Genomic DNA, 23,576 nt, shown 5'->3' on the forward strand with positions numbered 1-23,576 from the left:
CACTGAGCCATGTAGTATGCTATAATTCACAAGCTGGCCATTCAGAAAAAGATTTGTATATTCTTACTGTTTGTTTCTTCTCTGACAGCCTGTGGTCTATCCAACTCAATGCACTACCTCCAATCCCATAGAGGTTAATTTTTGGCATTAATCTCTAATGTGGGACCTGGGTTGAAAGCCTTCTGAAAGTCCAAGTAAACCGCATCTTTTTTATTATTCATTTGTGAGATGTGGGTGTTGCTGGTTGGCCAGCATTTCTTGCCCATCCCTAGTTGCCCTTGGAAAGTGGTAGTGAGCTGCCTTCTTGAAGCATTGCAGTCCATCTGCTGTGGGTTGACCCACAATGCCATTAGGGAGCGAATTCCATGATTTTGGCCCAGTGGCAGTGAAGGAATGGCGATATATTTCCAAGTCATGCTGGCGAGCGTCTTGGAGAGGAACTGGAAGGTGGTGGTGTTCCCATGTATTTGTTGCCCTTGTGCTTCTAGATGGAAGTGTTCTTGGGTTTGGAAGGTGTTGTCTGAGGATCTTTGGTGAATTTCTGCAGTGCACCTTGTAGATTGTACACACTGCTGCTACTGAGCATCGATGGTGGAGGGAATGGATGCCTGTGGATGCAGTGCCAATCAAGCGGGCTGCTTTGTCCTGGATGGTGTCAAGTTTCTTGAATGTTGTTGGGGCTGCCCTCATCCAGGCAAGTGGGGAATAATCCAACATGCTCATGACTTGTGCCTTGAAGATGGTGGACAGGCTTTGAGGAAACAGGAGGTGAGTTACTTGCCACAGTATTCTTAGTGTCTGGCCTGCTCTTGTAACCACTGTTTTTATGTGATGAGTCCAGTTGAGTTTTTGGTTAATGATAATCCCAGGATGTTGATACAGTGATGGTAACACTGTTGAATGCCAAGGGGCAGTGGTTAGATTATCTCTTATTGGTGATGGTCATAGCCTGGCATTTGTGTGGCGCACATGTTACTTGCCACTTTTTAGCCCAAGCCTGAATATTATCCAGATCTTGTGCATTTGGACATGGGCTGCTTCAGTATCTAAGGAGTCACAAATGGTGCTGAATATTGTGCAATCATCAGCGAACATCCCCACTTCTGACCTTATGATGGAGGGAAGGTCATTGATGAAGCAGGTAAAGATGGTTGGGCCAAGGTCACTGCCCTGAGGAACTCTTGCAGAGATGTGCTGGAGCTGAGATGACTGACCTCCAACAACCACGACCATCTTCCTATGTGCCAGGTATGACACCAACCACCGGAGAGTTTGCTCCAGTTTTCATTCCAGTTTTGCTAGGGCTCCTTAATGCTACACTTGGTCAAATGTAGCCTTGATGTCAAGGCCTGTGACTCTCACCTCAATTCTGGAATTCAGCTCTTTTGTCCATGTTTGAACCAAGGCTGTAATGAGGTCAGGAGCTGGGTAGCCCTGACAAAACCCAAAGTGGACATCACTGAGCAGGTTATTGCTGAGCAGGTGCTGCTTGATAGCACTGTTAATGACACCTTCTATTACTTTACTGATGAGTGTGAGTAATCTGATAGGGCAGTAATTGGCCCGGTTAGATTCACCCTGCTTTTTATGTACAGGATATACTTGGGCATTTTTCCATGTTGTTGAGTAGATACCAGCGTCATATCTGTACTGGAACAGCTTGGCTACAGGAGTGGTAAGTTCTGGAGCACAAGTCTTTAGTGCTATTGCCAGAATGTTGTCAGGGCCCGTAGCCTTTGCAGTATGCTGTGCCTCCAATTGTTTCTTAATTTCTCAGAGAATGAATTGAATTGGCTGAAGACTGATATGTGTAATGATGGGGACCACTGGAAAAGGTTGTGATGGATCATCCACTCGGCACTTCTGGCTGAAGACTGCTACAAAAGCTTCAGCCTAATCATTTACACTGATGTGCTGAGCTTTTCTATCATTGAGCATGGGGACATTTGTGGAGTCTCCTCCTCTGGTGAGTTGTATAATAGTTCACCACTATTCAGGTCTCAATGTGGCAGGACCTCAGAGCTTACATCTGATCCATTGGTTGTGGGATCACTTATCTCTGTCTATCACTTGCTACGTATGTGTTTGACATGTAAATAGTCCTGTTATAGCTGTGTTGGTGAAGATATAGTGGTGGGAAGGTCCATGGTTGGTGATGTAGCCTGGAGATGTTACCAATCTCATCAGTTAAAGGGATACTTTTTCTGCTTGTGCCTGTTATTAAAGTGGTAACACCCCACCTATTTAAGACATTGTTTACATTGTATTTCCAAATCAGGATCTCAACTGACATCTGGAAAATATGACTTTTTTTTTACAGGCTGCTCATGAGTTTAAAGTTTGCAACCATTTCTTATTTTTTTATGTGCTAATTGCAAACATTCAGTTAAAATTGTGGTACCATACTTGTGAAGGCTAATAAATGGAGCCATGGAATTAAAAGAAGTAGTTAAGTTTGACGTCTAGAAATCTTGTCTTGAAGTGCAGCATAGCAGAGTGTATATCACGATGTTTGGTGAATAAGGGAGTTAGGTAAGGAGGGTTGGGGTTAGGGTTAGGGGAGGAAGATATCCCTTTCTTTTTCTTTCTCTACCTTTGTCAGCCTGTAGCAGTGTGAAGGTTCAAACCTGCATGGGAGGTGACAGAGAGCTAGAAGGCATTCTCGCACAAACATGTTTGGAGACGAATGAAAGGTAACATTGTAAGGAAAAGGACATATAATTGGTTGATGTGTATTTGGGTTACTTAATTAAAAGACTCTAGAAGAAGGGGACTAAAAAGTTACTGACATCACCAACCATGGACCTTACCACCACTGTATCTTCACCAATACAGCTATATTCTTTTAAAATGGGCATGATGTGGAACCATTGTGAACCAGCAAACATCAGGCATATTTGGATTTTCTTCCCCCACTTGGAAATACATCATTCATTTAGCTTCATTATTCTGTCTTTGGCACTTTAATAAATCCATAGTTTTTCTCCATATCGTTGGCGAGTTTCCTTTAAGTGTGACAGTTTCCTTTCAATCAATTTTATCCTAAACTCCTTTCAGAATACTTAGAGTTATGACAGATAGATGATATTGATCAAATGTTCTTTGATAACTGCAAAACAATAGATTCCAATTCAACAAAATATAAAGTATCATTGCAATGAATCCTGTAATCCTGAGATTGTATTTCAAATGGTACTGGGCAAATATTTTTTGAAGACCTTCGGGATGCAATCAATGCATGTGAGATGCTGGAAATATCTTACTTTAATACCTCGTGTGATTTCCTGTGGAAGTACACAGATCAAGTATTTTTTCTGAGTCTAACTGGACTTACAGCTGAGCGAGTGGTAATGAATGTGATGGACCCATTCATCATAATGTTGGTCAAATACAATGTCACAAATGAAGACATGGAGAAAGGAAAGTTCATTGTGTCATAAAATTATCTTCTGATGGCAAGCACCTGTTATAGAGTTTGCAATGTTCTATGCAGAACATGATCTTTTCCAGTACAAAATGTATATACTGTATTTCTGGTGTAAGAATGCTTGCTGGGATACCATCAAAAATAAATTACAATTAATATAAGCTCAGGCAAACACAGCCTTAACTAATAATCGAGCTGCTTATCAGACTTTACCTCTTTACTGACACATCGCCAGGGGGAGAATTTGACAATACTTCTCCCAATATACCGGCTGGATGTTTTTAGAGCAGTTGTGCCTTTGAATCAATTTCTTTCTCAAAATCAGTGGCTCAAATCAAGAGACGTTCTGCGTTAATGAACAGCAGTTCACTGCAACAGATTACTCAACTGCTGGCAGAATCGGTCCTCTCTTTAGGATCAATGGAGCTCAAACCACAAGTATAGCCTCAAAAAGATGTGGATTTTATTAAGTTTCAAAAGTAATTTATTATCACTGATCTTCAAACTATCTTCAAAGAACATTTATCCACAAATGAAGGCATTAGAATCAATATTTTTATGGCAGCTATTCACATGTCTCTTAAAACTCCAGTCTAATCAGGTCCCTTGGTCATGGTAGAGAGATTAATTCCTTCATGACCTCAGACTCAATGTCATAAAAGAAAAATACTTTTGCTAAACTCATATCTCGTGCTATAATTCACAATATTCTTTTCCTTCCCACTGGCAGAACTATTTATGGAAATAATGTTTAGTTAGCTAAATCCATGAATTGGAGAATAGATTCATAAAAAAAAACAGAAATCTATTATAATCAAGGGAATACCTTCAATTTACACCTTGGTAAGATGTCAGAGTCTTTCAGGGCCCTAGTAATAATTAAGCACCCTATGACAGGATGGCCCTTCCACATTTGGCATCCAATTCCACTTTCAATTTTAACTCTATGGAAGATTATATTTTTCATAAACAGGAATGCACGGATAAGGAGTTCTTTATTGGTCATAGATGAGAGAAAGTTAAACAATATGGAATTGATAAAAGCAAGGGGTAAAAGCAAACTGCCACACCTATATCAACTAGACTGAATTACAAGTGACATGGGGAATGGACCCTATGTGATCATTATGGACTTTCAGATTTTCTGAATGTGGTCTGGACATAGGCACCTGGATGATAATGCTAAAAACACCATTTGTTGTGGTCACGTCACCAATATAAAAATTTCCTAGACCTAGGAATTCCTATACCCGTCATACTGTAAATGTACCATTAAAATTAGCAAGCTTTGTGTGGTTCTTAGCCAGTTATAAGGCATGAAACTGATTCTTCCCTATAGCATTTACTCAGTGGAGGATACTGTTGGAACAGCACCTCACCTGCTGTTGCAACTTGAATTAATTAATATATGCCATGCTCTAGATTTGCTCCAGGCTCTATGTCAGGTTGTTATAGAGGCAATGCCAGGGTTAACTTCTGTTACCAAGTCTGTGATCAAATAGATATCGATACTGACTCAAAAGCGTTTGCAAATACCTATTGTTCACAGTAAAGATACTTTATTGAACACCCATATTTCCACAAATCAACCATTAAGTACAATATGCACCCCCTCCACCCCCACTTATAACAGGAATCAGTGTATCTTACAGCATATATAATCAGCTCATCCATATTTATCCCCATTATTTCCAATCAGGTTTCCAACTAGATCTATCTAAATCAATTCATAAAAAAGAATTAATCAATAAATTATTGTTCCCTTTAAATATCTGCAAAACGAAACAGCATTGTGTCACTGAGTATAGCGAAGACAAAGTGAATGCTTGTAATTTTGATGAGTTGGGAAATACAGTGTCATGAGGAAGGAGGTACAATCTAAATAACCATTTTAATTTTTATGTTGGAATTGAGTAAAAGTTACTATCATGGATAGTTGGTGTGTATTTTATCTTACCTTTAAATTTAGAGTAATATTTATTTCTATTAGAGTGTTAAGTACAATAAGAGTAAGCAGTATTAGTGTTATGACCAGATGAGGAGAAATTCTCTACTTTTAACATAACCCCTACCCCTGTTGTTTTAAACATTACGTTTATTTACTTACAGCATACAACTGTATCACATGGCAATAAAAACATCAAAATTATAGATCCCCTATATGTACCCATTCTCCAACCAGTATGCAGTTCTAGAACATAGAACAATACGGCGCAGAACAGGCCCTTCGGCCCTCGATGTTGCGCCAACCTGTGAACTAATCTAAGCCCCTCCCCCTACACCATCCCATCATCATCCAAGGAAAGGTTCTGATTCTGATGGGCATGATGCTTCAACTGGGGAGAGCATCCAGGGACAGGACCTTGGCGCCATGGATGACTAAGCTGTACAGGGCAGTACAAGGAATATTGAAGACCAGAGAGTGATAGTTGACTCAATACTTATTGTTTTTTCTGCAGGCACAGATCAGAATCCAGGATAGTGTGCTATCCTCCCAGCTTCCCTTGTCACAGAGCAACTGCAACCATCCTGGGGGTGGTGGTTAGGGTGACATGAATGAATGAATAACTTGTCATCGCACATATCTCAGAAAATACAACATAAAGTTTTCTGCCACCACAATCTGGTGCCATTTTAAGGTATAAAAGAATAAAAAGAAAGCACTTAAATAGAGTTCATTCTCATCGGCTAGGATCCTGGACATGGCTCCAACACTCATGCAAAGTCTCTGCAAGGTCCCTGCTCCATGCCTATGGAGTCAGGAGTGCCCACTCCCCCAGCACTGCTGCCAATTCCCTTCCACCAATTGTAAGAGTCCACGCATTATACCTACGAAACCGGGAGTCCCCACCCCAGTCATTGCCAATACCACTCTGGCCTCCACACAATATCAGGACGATGAAGAAAAGAAAAAGAAAAAAAACACCATAAAGAAAGAGAGAAAAAGCACACAGCTGACCTGGAGCAGATGAGCTTGGGATTCCGCACACTACCTACCTTGCTGGTGCCACCATCTTGCAAAGGGGAAGGGAGAGGAGGGCGAAGTTAGAGAAGTCAGAAACCACATTGTGGACAATGGTATAGGCAGAAACAGTGATGTGTCCTTCAGTCAGAATTTAGGAAAATAGAAAGCAAATTAGCAAGCAGGACCTCAAAAAGCAGTCATCTTCAGATTATTCCCAGTGCCATGCACAAGTGTGTACTAGAAAATGGGGGTTAAGCAGCTGGCAGAATGGAAATGGAAGGCTCTTCAGGAGATGAGACCTGTAGAGTTGGGTCTAACAGAGTTGGGACTGAATTCCTGATGAGGGATTTTGACAAATGTAAAGCTATTGGTGAGGATGTAAACTAACTTGGCAGGAATATACAAGCCATAAGACAATGTCTGGGTAAAGTGTTGAAATGCACAAAGTACTGGGAGAAACAGAAAACACCAGAAAAAGGAATAGTAAGTAAATGGGTGGAGTCAGAGAAAAGCACAAAGAAATATAGTCGAAATCAAGGTTACTGTACATGGATGTGAATGCAATGATGGAGGTATAAATAGAAATACAATGTCACGACTTTAACAGATAGTGCTAGAGGAAGGATATTATTAAATTGGTGAGGGTTTGGAAAAGATTTACCAGGATGTTACTGGACTCGAAGGTTTGAGTTATAAGGAGAGGCTGGATAGGCTGGGACTTTTTTTTCACTGGAGTGTAGGAGGTTAAGGGGTGACCTTACCGAGCTTTATCAAATCACGACAGGCATAGGTAAGGTGAATAGCAATGGTCTTTTTCCTAGGGTAGGAGAGTTCAAAACGAGAAAGCATAAGTTTAAAGTCTGAGCGGAAATATTTAAAAGGGACCTGGGGGGGCAACTTTGTCACAGAGACCGTGGTTTGTGTGTGGAATGAACTGTCACAGGAAGTCGTAGATGCAGTTACAACCATTAAAGACATTTGGACAAGTACATGTATAGGAAGGGTTTAGAGGGATAGAGATCAAATGGAGGCAAGTGGGACTAGTTTTAGTTTGGAAAACTTGGTCTGCATAGCCAAGTTGGACAGAAGGGTCTTTTCCATGCTGTATAACTCTATGACCTCATCCAAACTGGGTGGGACCTGAAGTTTAAATTGCCTGGAGACTAGCATTATTATGGTGATAGCAGCTTTAAGGAAATTTCTCAATATTCCAAGCATTGTATCACTACTGTGCACAGTATTTTACAGCATTTCATTTACTGGCAATATCTGATCCAGTATTTTGTCCTGTATTTGGACAAAGTGAGTGTCAGCAGTAGCAGCCTCAACTGAGGCCATTCTCCTGTAATTTAGATAACATAAACAGCTATAAAGAAGGATAAATAAAAGTGCACGCATACAGTACGTTTAATATGAACTTCAAGCCAATGACTACTTATGAAATGCACTCACAAAGTGTGTCAGCAAGCATAGCAGTCACTTAGCATTCAACAAGGTCCCACACTTAGCAAGAAAGAGGGTTAGCGGTTGATCAGTTTCAATGCGGTTGCTTCAATGGTAAATGTTGACCAAGGCATGTGAACATTCCCCTGCTCTGAATAGCATTTCAGGACCTTTTATATCCTCCTGAATCTTCTGGGAGTAGATATGAAAGTGGATTTGGGGCCACAACTAGATCAGATATGATCTTATTAAATGTCAATGCAGGCTGGAAGAGACTGAATAACTGGCTCCTGAGCCTAATTTGTAAATTTGTATGTTCATTTGAATAAAAACAAAGCAGAAGGACCTTCTTAGGAAGGGTCACTGCACCCGAAATGTTAGCTCTTTTTTCCTTCACAGATGCTGCCAGACCTGCTGAGCTTTTCCAGAAACTTTGTTTTTGTTCCTGATTTACAACATCTGCAGTCTTTTGGTTTTATTTTGTTCATTTGAATAAGACCAGAAGACCATAAGACATAGGAATGGAAGTAAGGCCATTTGGCCCATCGAGTCCACTCCACCATTTAATCATGGCTGATGGGCATTTCAATTCCACTTCCCTGCACTCTCCCCGTAGCCCTTGATTCCTTGTGAGATCAAGAATTTATCAATCTCTGCCTTTAAGACATTTAACGTCCCGGCCTCCACTGCGCTCTGTGACAATGAATTCCACAAGTCCACCACACTCTGGCTGAAGAAATGTCTCCTCATTTCTGTTTTAAATTTACCCCCTCTAATTTTAAGACTGTGCCCACGGGTCCTAGTCCCCCTGCCTAACGGAAACAACTTCCTAGTGTCCACCTTTTCTAAGCCATACATTATCTTGTAAGTTTCTATTAGATCGCCCCTCAACCTTCTAAACTCTAATGAATACAATCCCAGAATCCTCAGCCAAATAGTTGGATAAGGTAATAAAATGTGAGGCTGGATGAACACAGCAGGCCAAGCAGCATCTCAGGAGCACAAAAGCTGACGTTTCGGGCCTAGACCCTTCATCAGAGAGGGGGATGGGGGGAGGGAACTGGAATAAATAGGGAGAGAGGGGGAGGCGGACCGAAGATGGAGAGTAAAGAAGATAGGTGGAGAGAGTGTAGGTGGGGAGGTAGGGAGGGGATAGGTCAGTCCAGGGAAGACGGACAGGTCAAGGAGGTGGGCTGAGGTTAGTAGGTAGCTGGGGGTGCGGCTTGGGGTGGGAGGAAGGGATGGGTGAGAGGAAGAACCGGTTAGGGAGGCAGAGACAGGTTGGACTGGTTTTGGGATGCAGTGGGTGGGGGGGAAGGGCTGGGCTGGTTGTGTGGTGCAGTGGGGGGAGGGGATGAACTGGGCTGGTTTAGGGATGCAGTTGGGGAAGGGGAGATTTTGAAACTGGTGAAGTCCACATTGATACCATATGGCTGCAGGGTTCCCAGGCGGAATATGAGTTGCTGTTCCTGCAACCTTCGGGTGGCATCATTGTGGCAGTGCAGGAGGCCCATGATGGACATGTCATCAAGAGAATGGGAGGGGGAGTGGAAATGGTTGGCGACTGGGAGGTGCAGTTGTTTGTTGCAAACTGAGCGGAGGTGTTCTGCAAAGCGGTCCCCAAGCCTCCGCTTGGTTTCCCCAATGTAGAGGAAGCCGCACCGGGTACAGTGGATGCAGTATACCACATTGGCAGATGTGCAGGTGAACCTCTGCTTAATGTGGAATGTCATCTTGGGGCCTGGGATGGGGGTGAGGGAGGAGGTGTGGGGACAAGTGTAGCATTTCCTGCGGTTGCAGGGGAAGGTGCCAGGTGTGGTGGGGTTGGAGGGCAGTGTGGAGCGAACAAGGGAGTCACGGAGAGAGTGGTCTCTCCGGAAAGCAGACAGGGGAGGGGATGGAAAAATGTCTTGGGTGGCGGGGTCGGATTGTAAATGGCGGAAGTGTCGGAGGATAATGCGTTGTATCCGGAGGTTGGTAGGGTGGTGTGTGAGAACGAGGGGGATCCTCTTGGGGCGGTTGTGGCGGGGGCGGGGTGTGAGGGACTTCCAATTCCCTGGCCCCCAACACCTCATATTCACCATGGACGTCCAGTCCCTGTACACCTGCATTCCGCATGGAGATGGCCTCAAGGCCCTCCGCTTCTTCCTGTCCCGCAGGCCCGACCAGGCCCCCTCCACCGACACTCTCATCCGCCTAGCTGAACTCGTCCTCACACTCAACAACTTCTCTTTTGACTCCTCCCACTTCCTACAGACTAAGGGGGTGGCCATGGGCACCCGCATGGGCCCCAGCTATGCCTGCCTCTTTGTAGGTTACGTGGAACAGTCCCTCTTCCGCACCTACACAGGCCCCAAACCCCACCTCTTCCTCCGGTACACTGATGACTGTATCGGCGCCGCCTCTTGCTCCCCAGAGGAGCTCGAACAGTTCATCCACTTCACCAACACCTTCCACCCCAACCTTCAGTTCACCTGGGCCATCTCCAGCACATCCCTCACCTTCCTGGACCTCTCAGTCTCCATCTCAGGCAACCAGCTTGTAACTGATGTCCATTTCAAGCCCACCGACTCCCACAGCTACCTAGAATACACCTCCTCCCACCCACCCTCCTGCAAAAATTCCATCCCCTATTCCCAATTCCTCCGCCTCCGCCGCATCTGCTCCCACGATAAGACATTCCACTCCCACACATCCCAGATGTCCAAGTTCTTTAAGGACCGCAACTTTCCACCCACGGTGAAACGCGTCTCCCGCATTTCCCGCGACACATCCCTCACACCCCGCCATTGGGGAAACCAAGCGGAGGCTTGGGGACCGCTTTGCAGAACACCTCCGCTCAGTTCGCAACAAACAACTGCACCTCCCAGTCGCCAACCATTTCCACTCCCCCTCCCATTCTCTTGATGACATGTCCATCATGGGCCTCCTGCACTGCCACAATGATGCCACCCGAAGGTTGCAGGAACAGCAACTCATGTTCCGCCTGGGAACCCTGCAGCCATATGGTATCAATGTGGACTTCACCAGTTTCAAAATCTCCCCTTCCCCTACTGCATCCCGAAACCAGCCCAGTTCATCCCCTCCCCCCACTGCACCACACAACCAGCCCAGCTCTTCCCCCCCACCCACTGCATCCCAAAACCAGTCCAACCTGTCTCTGCCTCCCTAACCGGTTCTTCCTCTCACCCATCCCTTCCTCCCACCCCAAGCCGCACCCCCAGCTACCTACTAACCTCATCCCACCTCCTTGACCTGTCCGTCTTCCCTGGACTGACCTATCCCCTCCCTACCTCCCCACCTACACTCTCTCCACCTATCTTCTTTACTCTCCATCTTCGGTCCGCCTCCCCCTCTCTCTCCCTATTTATTCCAGTTCCCTCCCCCCATACCCCTCTCTGATGAAGGGTCTAGGCCCGAAACATCAGCTTTTGTGCTCCTGAGATGCTGCTTGGCCTGCTGTGTTCATCCAGCCTCACATTTTATTATCTTGGAATCTCCAGCATCTGCAGTTCCCATTATCTCTGATACTAGTTGGATAAGGTCCTGACTTTGTGTCTCCTCATAAAGATGACACCTCAGCAATGTAAAATTCACTTAAAAATAAAGCGCAAGGCTGCATTATGTGCTCAAGTAATGCAACACAATCTCAGGAGGTGCAGTATTCTCCACACCAGCAAAAAGTAAAAGTACTTAGCCTGCCAGATAAATTCTTTCAATCAAAAGTATGCCACACAGGCAATCAATTTTCTGGCTGAGTCCTCTCTCCCTATCGCCAATTTGTGCAGGTCAACCATACATTTTCATGTAGCTGACCCAGATGGAACCCAGCCAAAAATGAAAGTCATGATGCAAGAACACATTATATATACAGAGCTATTTATCTGATGTTTTACTTTGTTAAAAGCACTTTTATAATTAGCCATTGTTGATTTTTCATGCTGCTGTGTAATATAAAACATAACAGATAGCAGACTACAAGGAAGCAAGACAGATAAAAATTTCTATGCAACATAAAGTCTTCAGCTCACATCATGAAATAGTTGTTTTTTTCCTACTTGTGGTTCACCCGGTTTCTATCTTTTTAGCTGCACAAGCAATAAAGTTTCAGAGATTTGTTTTGGAGGCACTTCTAAAATATCATATGAAAAGATTTTATTTGAGACTACTGCTGGTGGAAATTGTTAAATTATTTAATCTTCGGTTATAAGAAGTTTGGAGTTATGTACTTATTTGTTAGTATATCCTTTTCCACAAGAAGTCGAATCAAACTTGCCAGCTCAGAAGGGAAAAAGCAGGTCCCATCACATTATTTGGAAGAGAAACAGGTGGTGGTGGTTGGGGAAGAAGAGAGAAGGTAGAGTCATCTGTGGCGTCCAGGCCAATATTTATCATTTACAATCAATATTGCTAAAACAGATTGCTTCGATTTTGCAGTCACCAGTGGATCAATAATGCTCACTACCAACCTTGACTAAAGCTGCCTACAAACCTGTAGGACATATTTTCAGCTTCAGACATCAGTTTGAATCTGCCATCAAGGTAAGGTCATCTCCTTTATTCTAGAGAGTGACACCAGCAAGGAAAATAAGCACAAATTACCCCGGAGTATTCTCAAACAAAATAATCAGGTGCTAAAATAATCATTTGCAATAAAAACTGTTATGACTGCAAAATAAATTGCCAGGTCATTCATTTGGCTTCAAGGTAGAATCAGAAGTATTTATTTAAAAGGTGGATTTTACTGTAACAGAAATTTTAAATTCTACAAGTATAACATTATTCTTTCATCAAGGTGAGAATGTGTTATCAATTTTGTCCTCTGTTAAAAATCCAGTTGCACTATATTCAGTAAGATGCAACTATTTCCAAGGGTTTACAGGAGAGTCAAAAGTGTAAAAGGCAAGCTCTCATTAGTTCAGTGATGTCCACTCAATTTCAGCCTCTGACCAGTTCAATTAGCATCCCCTTTCCGGTAATGTGGAATTCCTAATAGCAACTACTGAATGCTCAGAAAAGCAAATGATCAATGGATACTGGCGTTCTAAACCAAAACAGAAAATGCCAGAAAAACTCAGCAGATCTGGTGGTATCTGTGGAGTGAGAAACAGAGTTAACGTTGAGTTCCATTATTGTTCCTTTGTTTGGACTGGAAATGTTTTCATTATGGATTTTCATGTTTAGCCGTCAATGTTCCAATTCCAATGATTGCTGTCAATTTGAGAAGTAAATACTGTAATTTGTTTTCACTATTACCATTGCAAAACCAGGTATCCTATCCATTACAAGCCCATCAACTCCCTCAGCTACCCTCGTTATACATCCTCATGCCCTGCCTCCTCTAAGGGCGCCATCCCATTCTTCGGGTTTCTCCATCCCATCTGTTCTGAAAATGCCACCTTCCACATTTTTCTCAACTGAGGATTCCCCTCTAACATGATCGAAATAACACTTAACTGTACTTGACCTGTCTCGCACACTACTTTCCTTCTCTCCCACTACAATGATAAGATCCCCCTGCTCCTTGATTACCACCTACCAGCCACCCCATCCAAAGGATTGTAGGCTGCCGTTTCTGTCACCTCCAACAGATCAGACATATATTCCCCTGCCCTCCCTTGTCAGCATTCCACACGGTGCATTCCTTCTAGGATACTTGGTCCTCTCCTTCTCTATTCCCAACATGCCCCACATTCCCATGGCACCTTCCCAAGCAATTGCAGAATGTGTAACACCTGCCCATTTACATCCTCTCTCCTCACTATCCAAGGCCCCAGAGACACCTTCCAGGTGAAGCAGCAGTTTACCCACACTTCATTCAATCCAGTCTTCTCTATTTCCTAAATAAAAACCAAAAGAACTGCGGATGCTGTAAATCAGGAACAAAAACAAAGCTGCTGGAAAAGCTCAGCAGGTCTGGCAGCATCTGTGAAGGAGAAAACAGAGTTAATGTTTCAGGTCTAGTGTTCTGAGGGCCACTGGACATGAAATGTTAACTCTGTTTTCTCCTCCATAGATGCTGCCAGACCTGCTGAGCTTTTCCAGCAACTTTGTTTTTTGTGTCTGTGTTTGCTGTTCACAATATGGTCTCCATTGGGGAGACAAAACACAGGCTGGCTGATCACTTTGTAGAACACCTACATTCTGACCCTGACTTTCCAGTTGTCTACTACTTCAACACACCACTGTGTTCCCTCAACAACATTTCCACCTCCTGCCTGCTGCTGTGTTCCAGTGGGCCATACCACAAGCTCAAAGAACAATGTTTCATTTTTCTGTCTGAGGACCTTGCAGCCTCTGGGGCTGAACATTGAGTACTTTAGAGCTGGATTCCATTCTTCCATGTTTACATTCATCCCACACCTGCACCTGTTATGATATGGTTTGCTTTTAGCAAAGTCACACGTTCTCACTTGCACCTAGATCCATTATCACATCTCATCGGGTGTTTTCAGCACAGGTCACCCATTCTCTCTCTCACTCTTCACTCTAATTACCACTTATACAGTTTTTCTTCTAACCCTGCCTGCTACCGAAAACCTCCTTGTCTATCTACCCCTTTCATCTCTCTCTCTTTCTCTGGGATCCATCTGCACTTCTCCCTTTCCGGACCAATCTCATCTTTAGAATAAATACCACTTTTGCCTGGCTACTAACAATTTCTGACGAAGTCGCCAGACTCGAAAGGTTAACTCTGCTTTCTCTCCACAGGTGCTGCCAGACCTGCTGAGTTTCTCCAGCAAGTTCTGCTTGGCTGAGATTTCCAGCATCTGCAGTTCTTCTGTTTCAGAGGCGGTGCTGTCAGCTTGGAAAAATGCTTCTATTTTCTGCGGTGAGCCGGCGTATTTAGATGCGAACTGATTCACTCGGCTGAACTGCGGAGGCGTAAATTTGTTGACGGCCAGTCTCTATTAAACACTTGTGGTTGATAGTGAACGTGCGAAAGATGCAGACTCTAAACTAACTTGGTCTTTCACGCCTTCAGTTTTTGATTTGCGCTAAAGTTTCCGTGAAATTTCTTCCCTCTCGCCCATCCGAGCCAAGGCTTCAGCAAGTGGGCACCAATGAGGACCTTTTACACCAAACATCAGCATCTTACTTCAACATGAGGAGGACACCGCGTTAATCTGAGCGTGATCTTCTCAAGAAAATATGTTTCCGGTCAACACTTTGGATAATTCCTCCAGTACCTTGGCCAATTCTCCCCAAGATGGTTGATGGACCCTGAGGTCGATTGTCGCCAAGCAGGCGGAAACTTACCAAGTCGCTACCAAGCGAAGATCCAAACTGGGACCATGAGGGTCCGTGAGGCTCAATTGCTCCTGAGCAGCCTGAAGTCTACAAAGAGATTGTATTACAGGTAATTGGCGCTACAATAAACACCCGAGATTCATTAAAGAGTGCCTACAGCCGCAACTAAAGTATCTGGCACCAGATCGGGTAACTTCAAAGTGAAATGATGGCGTTTCCAACCAAAAAAAAGCAAAATGTTACGCGTTACACTATACAGTTCCAAGGGAGTCTAAGTCGATTCGAAACTTTAGCTCCGCTTCCCTCTCCACGGTACTTTGTGATACCTGCAGGATATTGGTTATATCCTCGATGCAAGATACACATCAAAGAACATCATTATGGAGAAACAGGCCATTCGATCCATCACATTTTACTAATGTTTTGACTTGAATCCAATATCAATCCATCGCTCATTTCCTGTGTGTTTTACTAGATTTACTCCATTAACTTTTTTTAAAAAAAGCTAGAAGTCTTCTCGGGAATTATATGTTCTAATTAAAGGTTTTATTCCGAAATTTTATTTTAATTCATTGAGATTATATTTGTGCGGTTTTTTCCCCTCTTTATATCAAGCTAATCAATGGAAATGGTGAATCAGCATTTATTTTAACGAAACGCTTCTTAATCTTGAAGATCATTATCTGGTCCTTTTTCTGTCCCGTCCTTCTACCTTAACCTTCTTAGGCCTACTGGATGTATTGTCCTATCTGTAATCTCCCATCACCGGTATCATGATAGTCAATCTGCAGTGAAGTAACATGTGGAAAAGTACTGTGACTAGAATAAATTCTATTCTGAATAGATGCTACCAGATTGCTGTACGAGGTTTAAACTCAAGACTGATCGTTTTTATAGGGCAATGGGACTGCTTCAAATGCTTAAGTGCCCCAGAATTGCACCACTTTGTAATGAATCTTGTGTCTCCAATTCACATGTTAAAATAGCCAGAGGTTAGAGATTATTGTGTACCAACTCCCAATGAAACATCTATATGCCGTACTATTGTTGCTGCAATTTCGAATAAGGCATTGCAGCAAAGAACAGCGAAGCAGTATTATGAATCACGCTGTCCTTTACAGTGACTCGATTGTGAAGAAACAGAAAAAGTCATCACAGCCATTTATCGCAGAATTTAAAAAAAACAGGCCTGACTGGGTAGGATGTTCACATATTTGATATTTACTGGCACTGGCCAGGAACAGTGAGAATACGATTGTTGGTCACAGCCACGGAATTTTAGATTATAAGCCTCACAAGTAAACTCTACTCTGCAAGACAGAACATAAGGTAAGTGTCTTCTTTTCAACCAAGAGAATGAGGAAAAAGATACTGCGTGCTCAGTGGTGTGAGGCAAGCGAGTGCATTCAAAGACCGAAAACCTGAAGGAATTTGATCATGATTTTGATCAGTCTGTTCCACGGGAAAACAATCCCTTAATGTTAAAACTCCAATACACTGTCAGGAGAGTGGAAGAATACAAGTTCTCATTTCTAAGCATTCATGACAGAATAAGACCTGAAATTTTTTGTCCCTAGCAAAAAAAAGTCGTCCCAGAGCCTCAGAAGATGGAAAACAATTATTTTAAATTTAACATTACATTTTGTAAGCTTGTGGAACAGATCGCAATTAAGTATGATACTCTGCTGTAGGATGTCACAAAAGCAGATGCGTTCACGAAAATAAAAGAGCTGTGGGCTGAGTGTTATGCAGGAAGGAAAATGCAAAAGGTTATATATCATTCAGAACAATGAATGACCTTTTCCATGTTGCTACCTTTGTAACCTTTGATGAGCATTCATTTCGTACATGTTTTGTTTCAATTAAATGTTTAGCTCACTATTGAGGCAGTGGAATGTGAGTTACATTTTTTTGTTACCTCATAATCTGTACACCCAACAGTGTTGAATAAACAACATTGCAGCCTTGCCTTAGTCATGCCGTATGACAGACTGGAAAGTTTTTAAATCATGGGACTGAATATCCCATTTATTGTTCTACCGGAAGGGTTTTGTGATGATCAAAATACAAGTCCATACGTCCAACATAATTGCATTCTTAACAAAATAAAGTGCAGTTTTAAGTATTTTAGTTTTGTCGGCGCCTTAGGAGTCAAGTATACTTAGAGTTTGTTCTTTCGGCTATTTTAATTTAAATAGTGTTAGTGCACATAATACTTAAGCAAGAAATTTTAATCTGTTCTCCAACTAATACTTGAGATATCACTATATTGCATTTTTTAAAAAGAAAACTTAAGTATTTCCTACGGGGCTTGTTATGATGCTGTTGTCTCAATTTACATAATTAAGAGGTCTCAGTCTCACGTTCCAACTTGTTCTGCTTGTCATGAAATGTATCCAGTATATACATTATTTCCATTCTAAACACTATACTCTAATACACGTTCTTTGCTCAAAATGTAACGTCTTCGATTTCAGTGCTTGGGTTAAAAGAATGACATCCAGTTTTACAGTGCTGTGTGAAATTTACCCGTAACTATGGCCTTCAGAATAAATGCAGCATCTCACGCACCAGGCAATATGACATTCACTCTTTTACGCATGAGAAACCGTTTTCACGCACCATTTGTCCTTGCAGTATTCACGAGTTAATGGCGTTTCACACTTAAAGGAGGGTGGGGGGGGTGCGGGGGGCGGACAGTCAACCCAAGCAGACAATTAGCAGGCAGCAGCTTCCGTTTAAACCGTGCGTTCAGTACAAAAGGTCCATGCTGATGTGAAATAATAAGTATAGTTTTATTGCTTAAGCGAACACACGAAGGAGCGGGCAGATGAACAGATTACTACAAATTATTACCTCTGGCCAGCCTACAGCACATTGCCAGCTCACGCACCGCTCTGACAGATGGCCAAAAACATCCTCAGCATTTGACAAAGTGGGCACCTTCCCCCATCCAAACTGTTTCGTCTAACAGAGAGAAAAAAAGTAGCACGGTCTCCTCAGGTGCCCGCCCCCAGTCCCAAAGATTAAAACGTCATTTGCCGATGATAAAAATACGCACAAAAGGTATACAGAAATCATTACTGACTCGGCTATCAAACTAGAGGCATCTGGCGAAAATGGAAAGAGTGCTGTTACACGAATCATGTGTGGAATGGCATTTCATGGGGTTGAACCTGAGCTACGCAGCCTCGCGGACCTTAAGTCGAGTGACAGAGACATTTTGTCGCCCACTACTGACCACAAAGTGCCAGCAATCCCCTGATCACCCACGAAGATCCATCCGTAGGGACATTAATTAATAGTCACTTTTGGAGAGAGTGAGGCTGTCAGTTCTGCATGCATTCGATCAACCCAAAAAACCATTCTGCAGACCCGCTGTGTGTTATTGCATTAATGTGGTCCAAAAAGGCGCACACAGAAACATAAGATAGTAGTCGGATTGTTAAACCTACCGGCCGTTGTCGGGGTCCCCGGCCGAGCTCCTTGTCCTCTGGGCCGGCCGCAGTCGCTCCTCCTGCGCCCTGGTGGAACTCGGTGCCCCTTACAACTCATGATACGCTCCGTGTTTAAATCCCCAGCTAATCAGACATTTCCTGACTCTGGTTTTAGCTGCGAGGGGTGGGAAATCTCCTGGGGCTGCTCTCAAGGGATAGATCCGATGCTCATTTTGGGTCTAGCGTTTCTGTGAAAGCGCCGCCCTCTGCTCTCTAACATGTTGTTGGAATCCTTTCCAAAAGTCTTCTTGCAGCCACTTCCTGGGGCTCGCCTCTCGGTCCTGTTCGAAACACGAGTGTGTTTTTTTAATTTAAGTGATGAGTACGAAGGAACACATCAATCTCAAACCCTCGATCTCAGGAACAACACCCAATAGACCAGTGACGAAGGCATCCAAAAATATGACAGTCAAAAGGGATTTCCCAAAGAAAGGGCTCACCCTGAAAACCAAGAGGCCATCCCCTTCACCCACCCTCCCCTCCCCCTTCCTCCCAACTTCAAACAGCCCTCAGCACTCTTCCAAAGGTGCACAGAAATTGTTAAACTGGGTTTCCTATCCTATTAGTGCTATCCTTCCGTTGCAAGCGCGCAAACACGAACCGGTGCTAACCATCAGACCGAATGTCAGCTGTTTCCAAATAAACCGGGACAGATACAGTGATATAAACGTGTAGAGAAAGACCGTGTGTCCATGTGCTGTAGGGAAAAACAAACCTCGTAATCAAACACCTCCTGCCATCACCAGCTTAGGTTTCAGCTCTAGTTTGTGCTTCTTTCGTTTGGTCTAATTTAATTTGAAATGGTTAATGTAACCTAGTTATATCTACACGTTTCCGAGATACATTTGGACCAAGATCGAAATAATTTGGTTTGGAAGTCGCTAGTTTGAAATACATCTTTCACAATTTGGCTGTCGCTCATTAGGTCGAGCAAACTGTTGGTTAGTTTGCAGAATTATTTCAAACTGAGTTTATCGAGTTGGCGCTGTTTTCCGTCATTTGTAAAACACGCAATGGCTAAACAGAAAGATGTAAGCTACACTAAAGTGCGACTTCATTCGTATATTCAGTGCGCAGAACAATTTACTTAACTCTACGCTAACCAAATTCATTTACATTTCTTTGCTTTTGTGCAAGATACTTCCTTAGCTTATACAGTCATCACAAACTTTACCCTGTATTATTTCCTGAAAAAATATTACAACTGGCATAGGAGAACCAGAGCTGACAGAGGTTAATAAGGAGGGTAAAAGTCATTAAATTAAGCGAGTTGGTGGGATCTCAGAGACTCACCGAGTTGATATGGGATCTAAACAACACGCCTTGATCACTAGCCGCTCAACTTGCCAGTTCCGGGGTAATCCGCGCTAAGCAGCAGCCCAGGACAATGAAGAAGTGAAGGAGAGTGCGAAGGTGGGGTTGGTAACCTGCCAGTAGGTCAGCCTGGTTGTCTCCATCCCTGAGCTGCAGAGCGTGAACAAATTCTCCTCGCCGTTCGGTGTCAGATTCCGCCGGAGAGGTCACATGATGGCTGTGGATTTTCCGTCAGGATCTCCACCTGCCCCGCAACAGGCGTGGAGCAGCTCCAACCGCCAGCCCGCACCCTCAAACAAATCAGCTTTCTCCCAACAAAAACACACCCCATCAGGATCTTGAACGCCATCAACTCAGATCTTCGAGTGCAAATCTCTCCAAAAATTCCCCACACAGAACCTCTTCAGAACATGAATGTCCCTGTGCCTCCAGCCATATCATACCATACAAATGAGAACCACATTTCCATTGCTCCAGAAGCCGGGCAATCTTTTCACCGAGATCATCCTCTCTGTGCAAAATCCACACATAGCAGAGTCTCCGGGCAGCCATTTATATTGCACCCGGCCAGGCTTCCGTATCAAGTCTGATCATTTTGCTACTAACATGAACCTCTATTTAACCAGATTCTGGTCAGTCGTGCTTCAAGGGTAGAACTAACAGATAAACTATGCTGAACCGGGACAGCCTCTGCCCCATATCTGAAGCCAAGCACTTCCAAGAGTTCAGGCCAACCTCGTACATAAACCCAATCCAACCAGCAAGAGAGTGCGAATCGTCCAGGAAACAATATGTGATGCATATCTTGGCTATATTCATTCATTTCAAAGTCTAGGCCAGAAATCATTAAGTGTTGTAAATTCAAAACCGAATAAGCCAGTTATATGACACGCCGGTTTACCACTTCGCTGCCTCCCCGGACGGAATACAGACAGATCCCGGTCAGCTACCAACACTGATCCCAAATAGCCGTTTATTCAGGAATCGTGAATTCATTGTCTGTGCCACTAGAAAGTAACAGAGGGGCTGAACAATATATGAATATATAATGCCGGTCCCTAAGCTGTGTTTATCATTGCAGACAGCTCCATCAGATCTCCAAAACAGATTCCAGGCATCCACCCTTTCCAACTTCAAACCAATTCCTAATGTTCAGATACAGGCAGTCCCGCCACCTAAAACTGCTTCGCCTGTTTAATCGAAAATGCTCCTCAATATGGAGCAGAATCCATTTAGAAATGGCATAAATAATTATAATTAAGACGCTGACATTTGTAGGCCTTTGTTTTACAATTGTTGGAAGACTATTTTGTGGGGGAAAAGAATTCAAACCTCAGACGGTTTTGTTTGGGTTGAAGTCAGTTACGGAATGACCTATGGAACTCGGAGCTCCAGTATCCTATGTCCATTCAGAAGCCAGACTCGCTCTTAGTAAACCAATCTTATCTACCTATCCCACCATCTACAATATGATGACTCATTAATTAAAGAGATACTATTGACTTTGGTTCTGTGGTGTAAACATGGCACCGAGCCCAAGTCAAACCCAACTATAAGGGAATCAGAGACAATTCGCCGCATTCCTACCTGCAAGAGAACAGTGGAAGATCCAAATCAAGAGGTGAGTGCCTGACCGACGCTACCGTTCATATCTCGCTCTGGGAGTGTGTTGTTAGAGATGCTGTCCTTGGGAATATGGTGTTTAAACTAAACATGATTGAAGAACCCATAACAGAATTCCTCCAATAAAATTCAAAATAGTCATTTCGCACGGTTGTAGGGGCGAAATTGCTGTGTGTGTGTAAACCAAGGGCCAGCACAGAAACATTGCCTGCCATTTGCTCAGCGCTGTCCGTGTAAGGACAATCTGTAAGGTTTGCTCTCATAGTTCTCTAAATACACAAGTCAATAACGTTCTATCCAAAAATATTTAGACCCCCAATTTTATAAAATGTCAAAAAGTGAATGAAGAATGACTTCCAAGAATTGAAGGAAATATTGTTTTCATTTCACAAGCGGGGCTTAATTCACTTCAGTTCAGTGTTTCAGTCCTGTGAGGATTGCAGAATTATTCATTTCGCAAATTGATGCCCACACTTTTTTTTAAACATTGAAGTTAATTTGTTAAATCGCCCAAGAAAGAATACTCAAGTTAAACGTCTTCCTCTGAGCAAGGAACAAAAACAAAGTTGCTGGAAAAGCTCAGGAATGGTTTGGCAGCATCTGTGAAGGAGAAAATACAGGGTTAACGTTTCGGGTCCAGTGACCCTTCCTGAGAACTGAGCAGGTCGGGCACAGTGCGGAGTGGACTCACAATGCTGCCGTTTATTTGGACTACCGGGACGCTTTTGATAAACGTGTTGATTATACATGTCTCTTACATCAATTATCATCTGGTGAATTACTGAATAGAAAAAGGATACTGGCTGAGGGAGAAGACAACAAAAAAGAATCCATTTTTATGGTTTTAATGCCACTGTTACTTCTTTCCTATGAAATTAATGCCCGAAGGTTTGAGAACTCTTTGAATACTTCCATATTTCAGCTGGACAATGTAAGGATGCATAACTGCGTGACCCTAAAGCTAATCGGACCGAAAGCAAAAATATACTCGTCTCGTCTAGCCCCGCTAGATTAACTCCACATTTTGCCAACAATCATCCAAAAATAACTAAAATTATTGCAAGGACATTTTTCTCTCCCAGGCAGGCGTCTACTTCTCTGGGGAGGGCTGGCGCTGAGTTTTCAAACGTCTCGGGTCACCCAAATCCAACCGACACTGTTATTCACATTGTATCATGTTTTGCACAGTATCTCTGCTCTTAAACGATGTAAACGCCTGATCCTACTGGTGAACTGACCAACAATATATCCAGATGTTCCCAGCCACAGTAACGCAACCTGCCCCACAAACTTAGGGAAATATCTGACATTTCAAACAAATCGAACGAAATTTTCCCGGCTGGGAAGGAAAATCGGTCGTTTGTTATATATTTACTCATAACTGTATCTTGAACGTTGGATCATTGTAGAGAGATCAGACCGCCTGAAGGGGCTGTTTCACATCGGCTTTAAGGGAGCCGAAAGGGTTTTCCAACCTGGAGCCCACAGCATGGAGAAGGGGAGAGGGATAACTGAGGCCACAACGTGGAGACCTGGTGGCGGCAATGTGGAAAACCGCACAGCAACCGGGGAACGATGGAAATCATAAACCGGTGGAGTAAATATGTTTGGAACAATCCGGACAGTTTCAGGAAATTGATTTCCCTGTTCAACAAAGCTGTAGCAGACAAGGACATTTTGAAATAAAGGACGATGAAAGTCGCGATTTAATATTTCCAATAACGATTTTCTTTTGGAAAGGTGAAAACGTCTCCTGCCTTAAAGCACCAGGAACCTGATGGGTTTGTTGAAATGACCAGACAATGCAGAAAGAAAGCACTAACTCCTTCTAACGTACCCTTGACCCCTCCAACTGCACTAAAGAAAACTTTTCTGAATGTCTTGGCTGTCCAGCATCAAGGACCCACAGGCAGTCCTTCTTATGCCTATATTTAAGGAGGGCGGGTAGTGTTCGAAAACAAAAATCAATCATTCAGGAGTACACTAGTTAAGGCAAGAAGTAAGGGTATACTTGCCTCTACGGTCTTTGCTTGCTTGGTCTGATGACCGTACACTC

General features: G+C 43.3%; 1 protein-coding gene across 1 annotated transcript in view; it reads right to left on the reverse strand.

Moving 5' to 3' along the window:
* The window catches only part of LOC125456050 (uncharacterized), a 122,325-nt gene extending 103,684 nt beyond the window's left edge, over positions 1-18,641 (reverse strand). The window contains exon 1 of the mRNA XM_059647691.1: positions 18,542-18,641. Within this exon, the coding sequence (XP_059503674.1) occupies positions 18,542-18,641 (100 nt within the window). The remainder of the gene's footprint in view (positions 1-18,541) is intronic.
* Between the last annotated feature and the right edge of the window lie 4,935 nt (positions 18,642-23,576).

Source organism: Stegostoma tigrinum, chromosome 8 (genome assembly GCF_030684315.1).
Source record: "Stegostoma tigrinum isolate sSteTig4 chromosome 8, sSteTig4.hap1, whole genome shotgun sequence".
NCBI classification, from domain to species: Eukaryota; Metazoa; Chordata; class Chondrichthyes; order Orectolobiformes; family Stegostomatidae; genus Stegostoma; species Stegostoma tigrinum.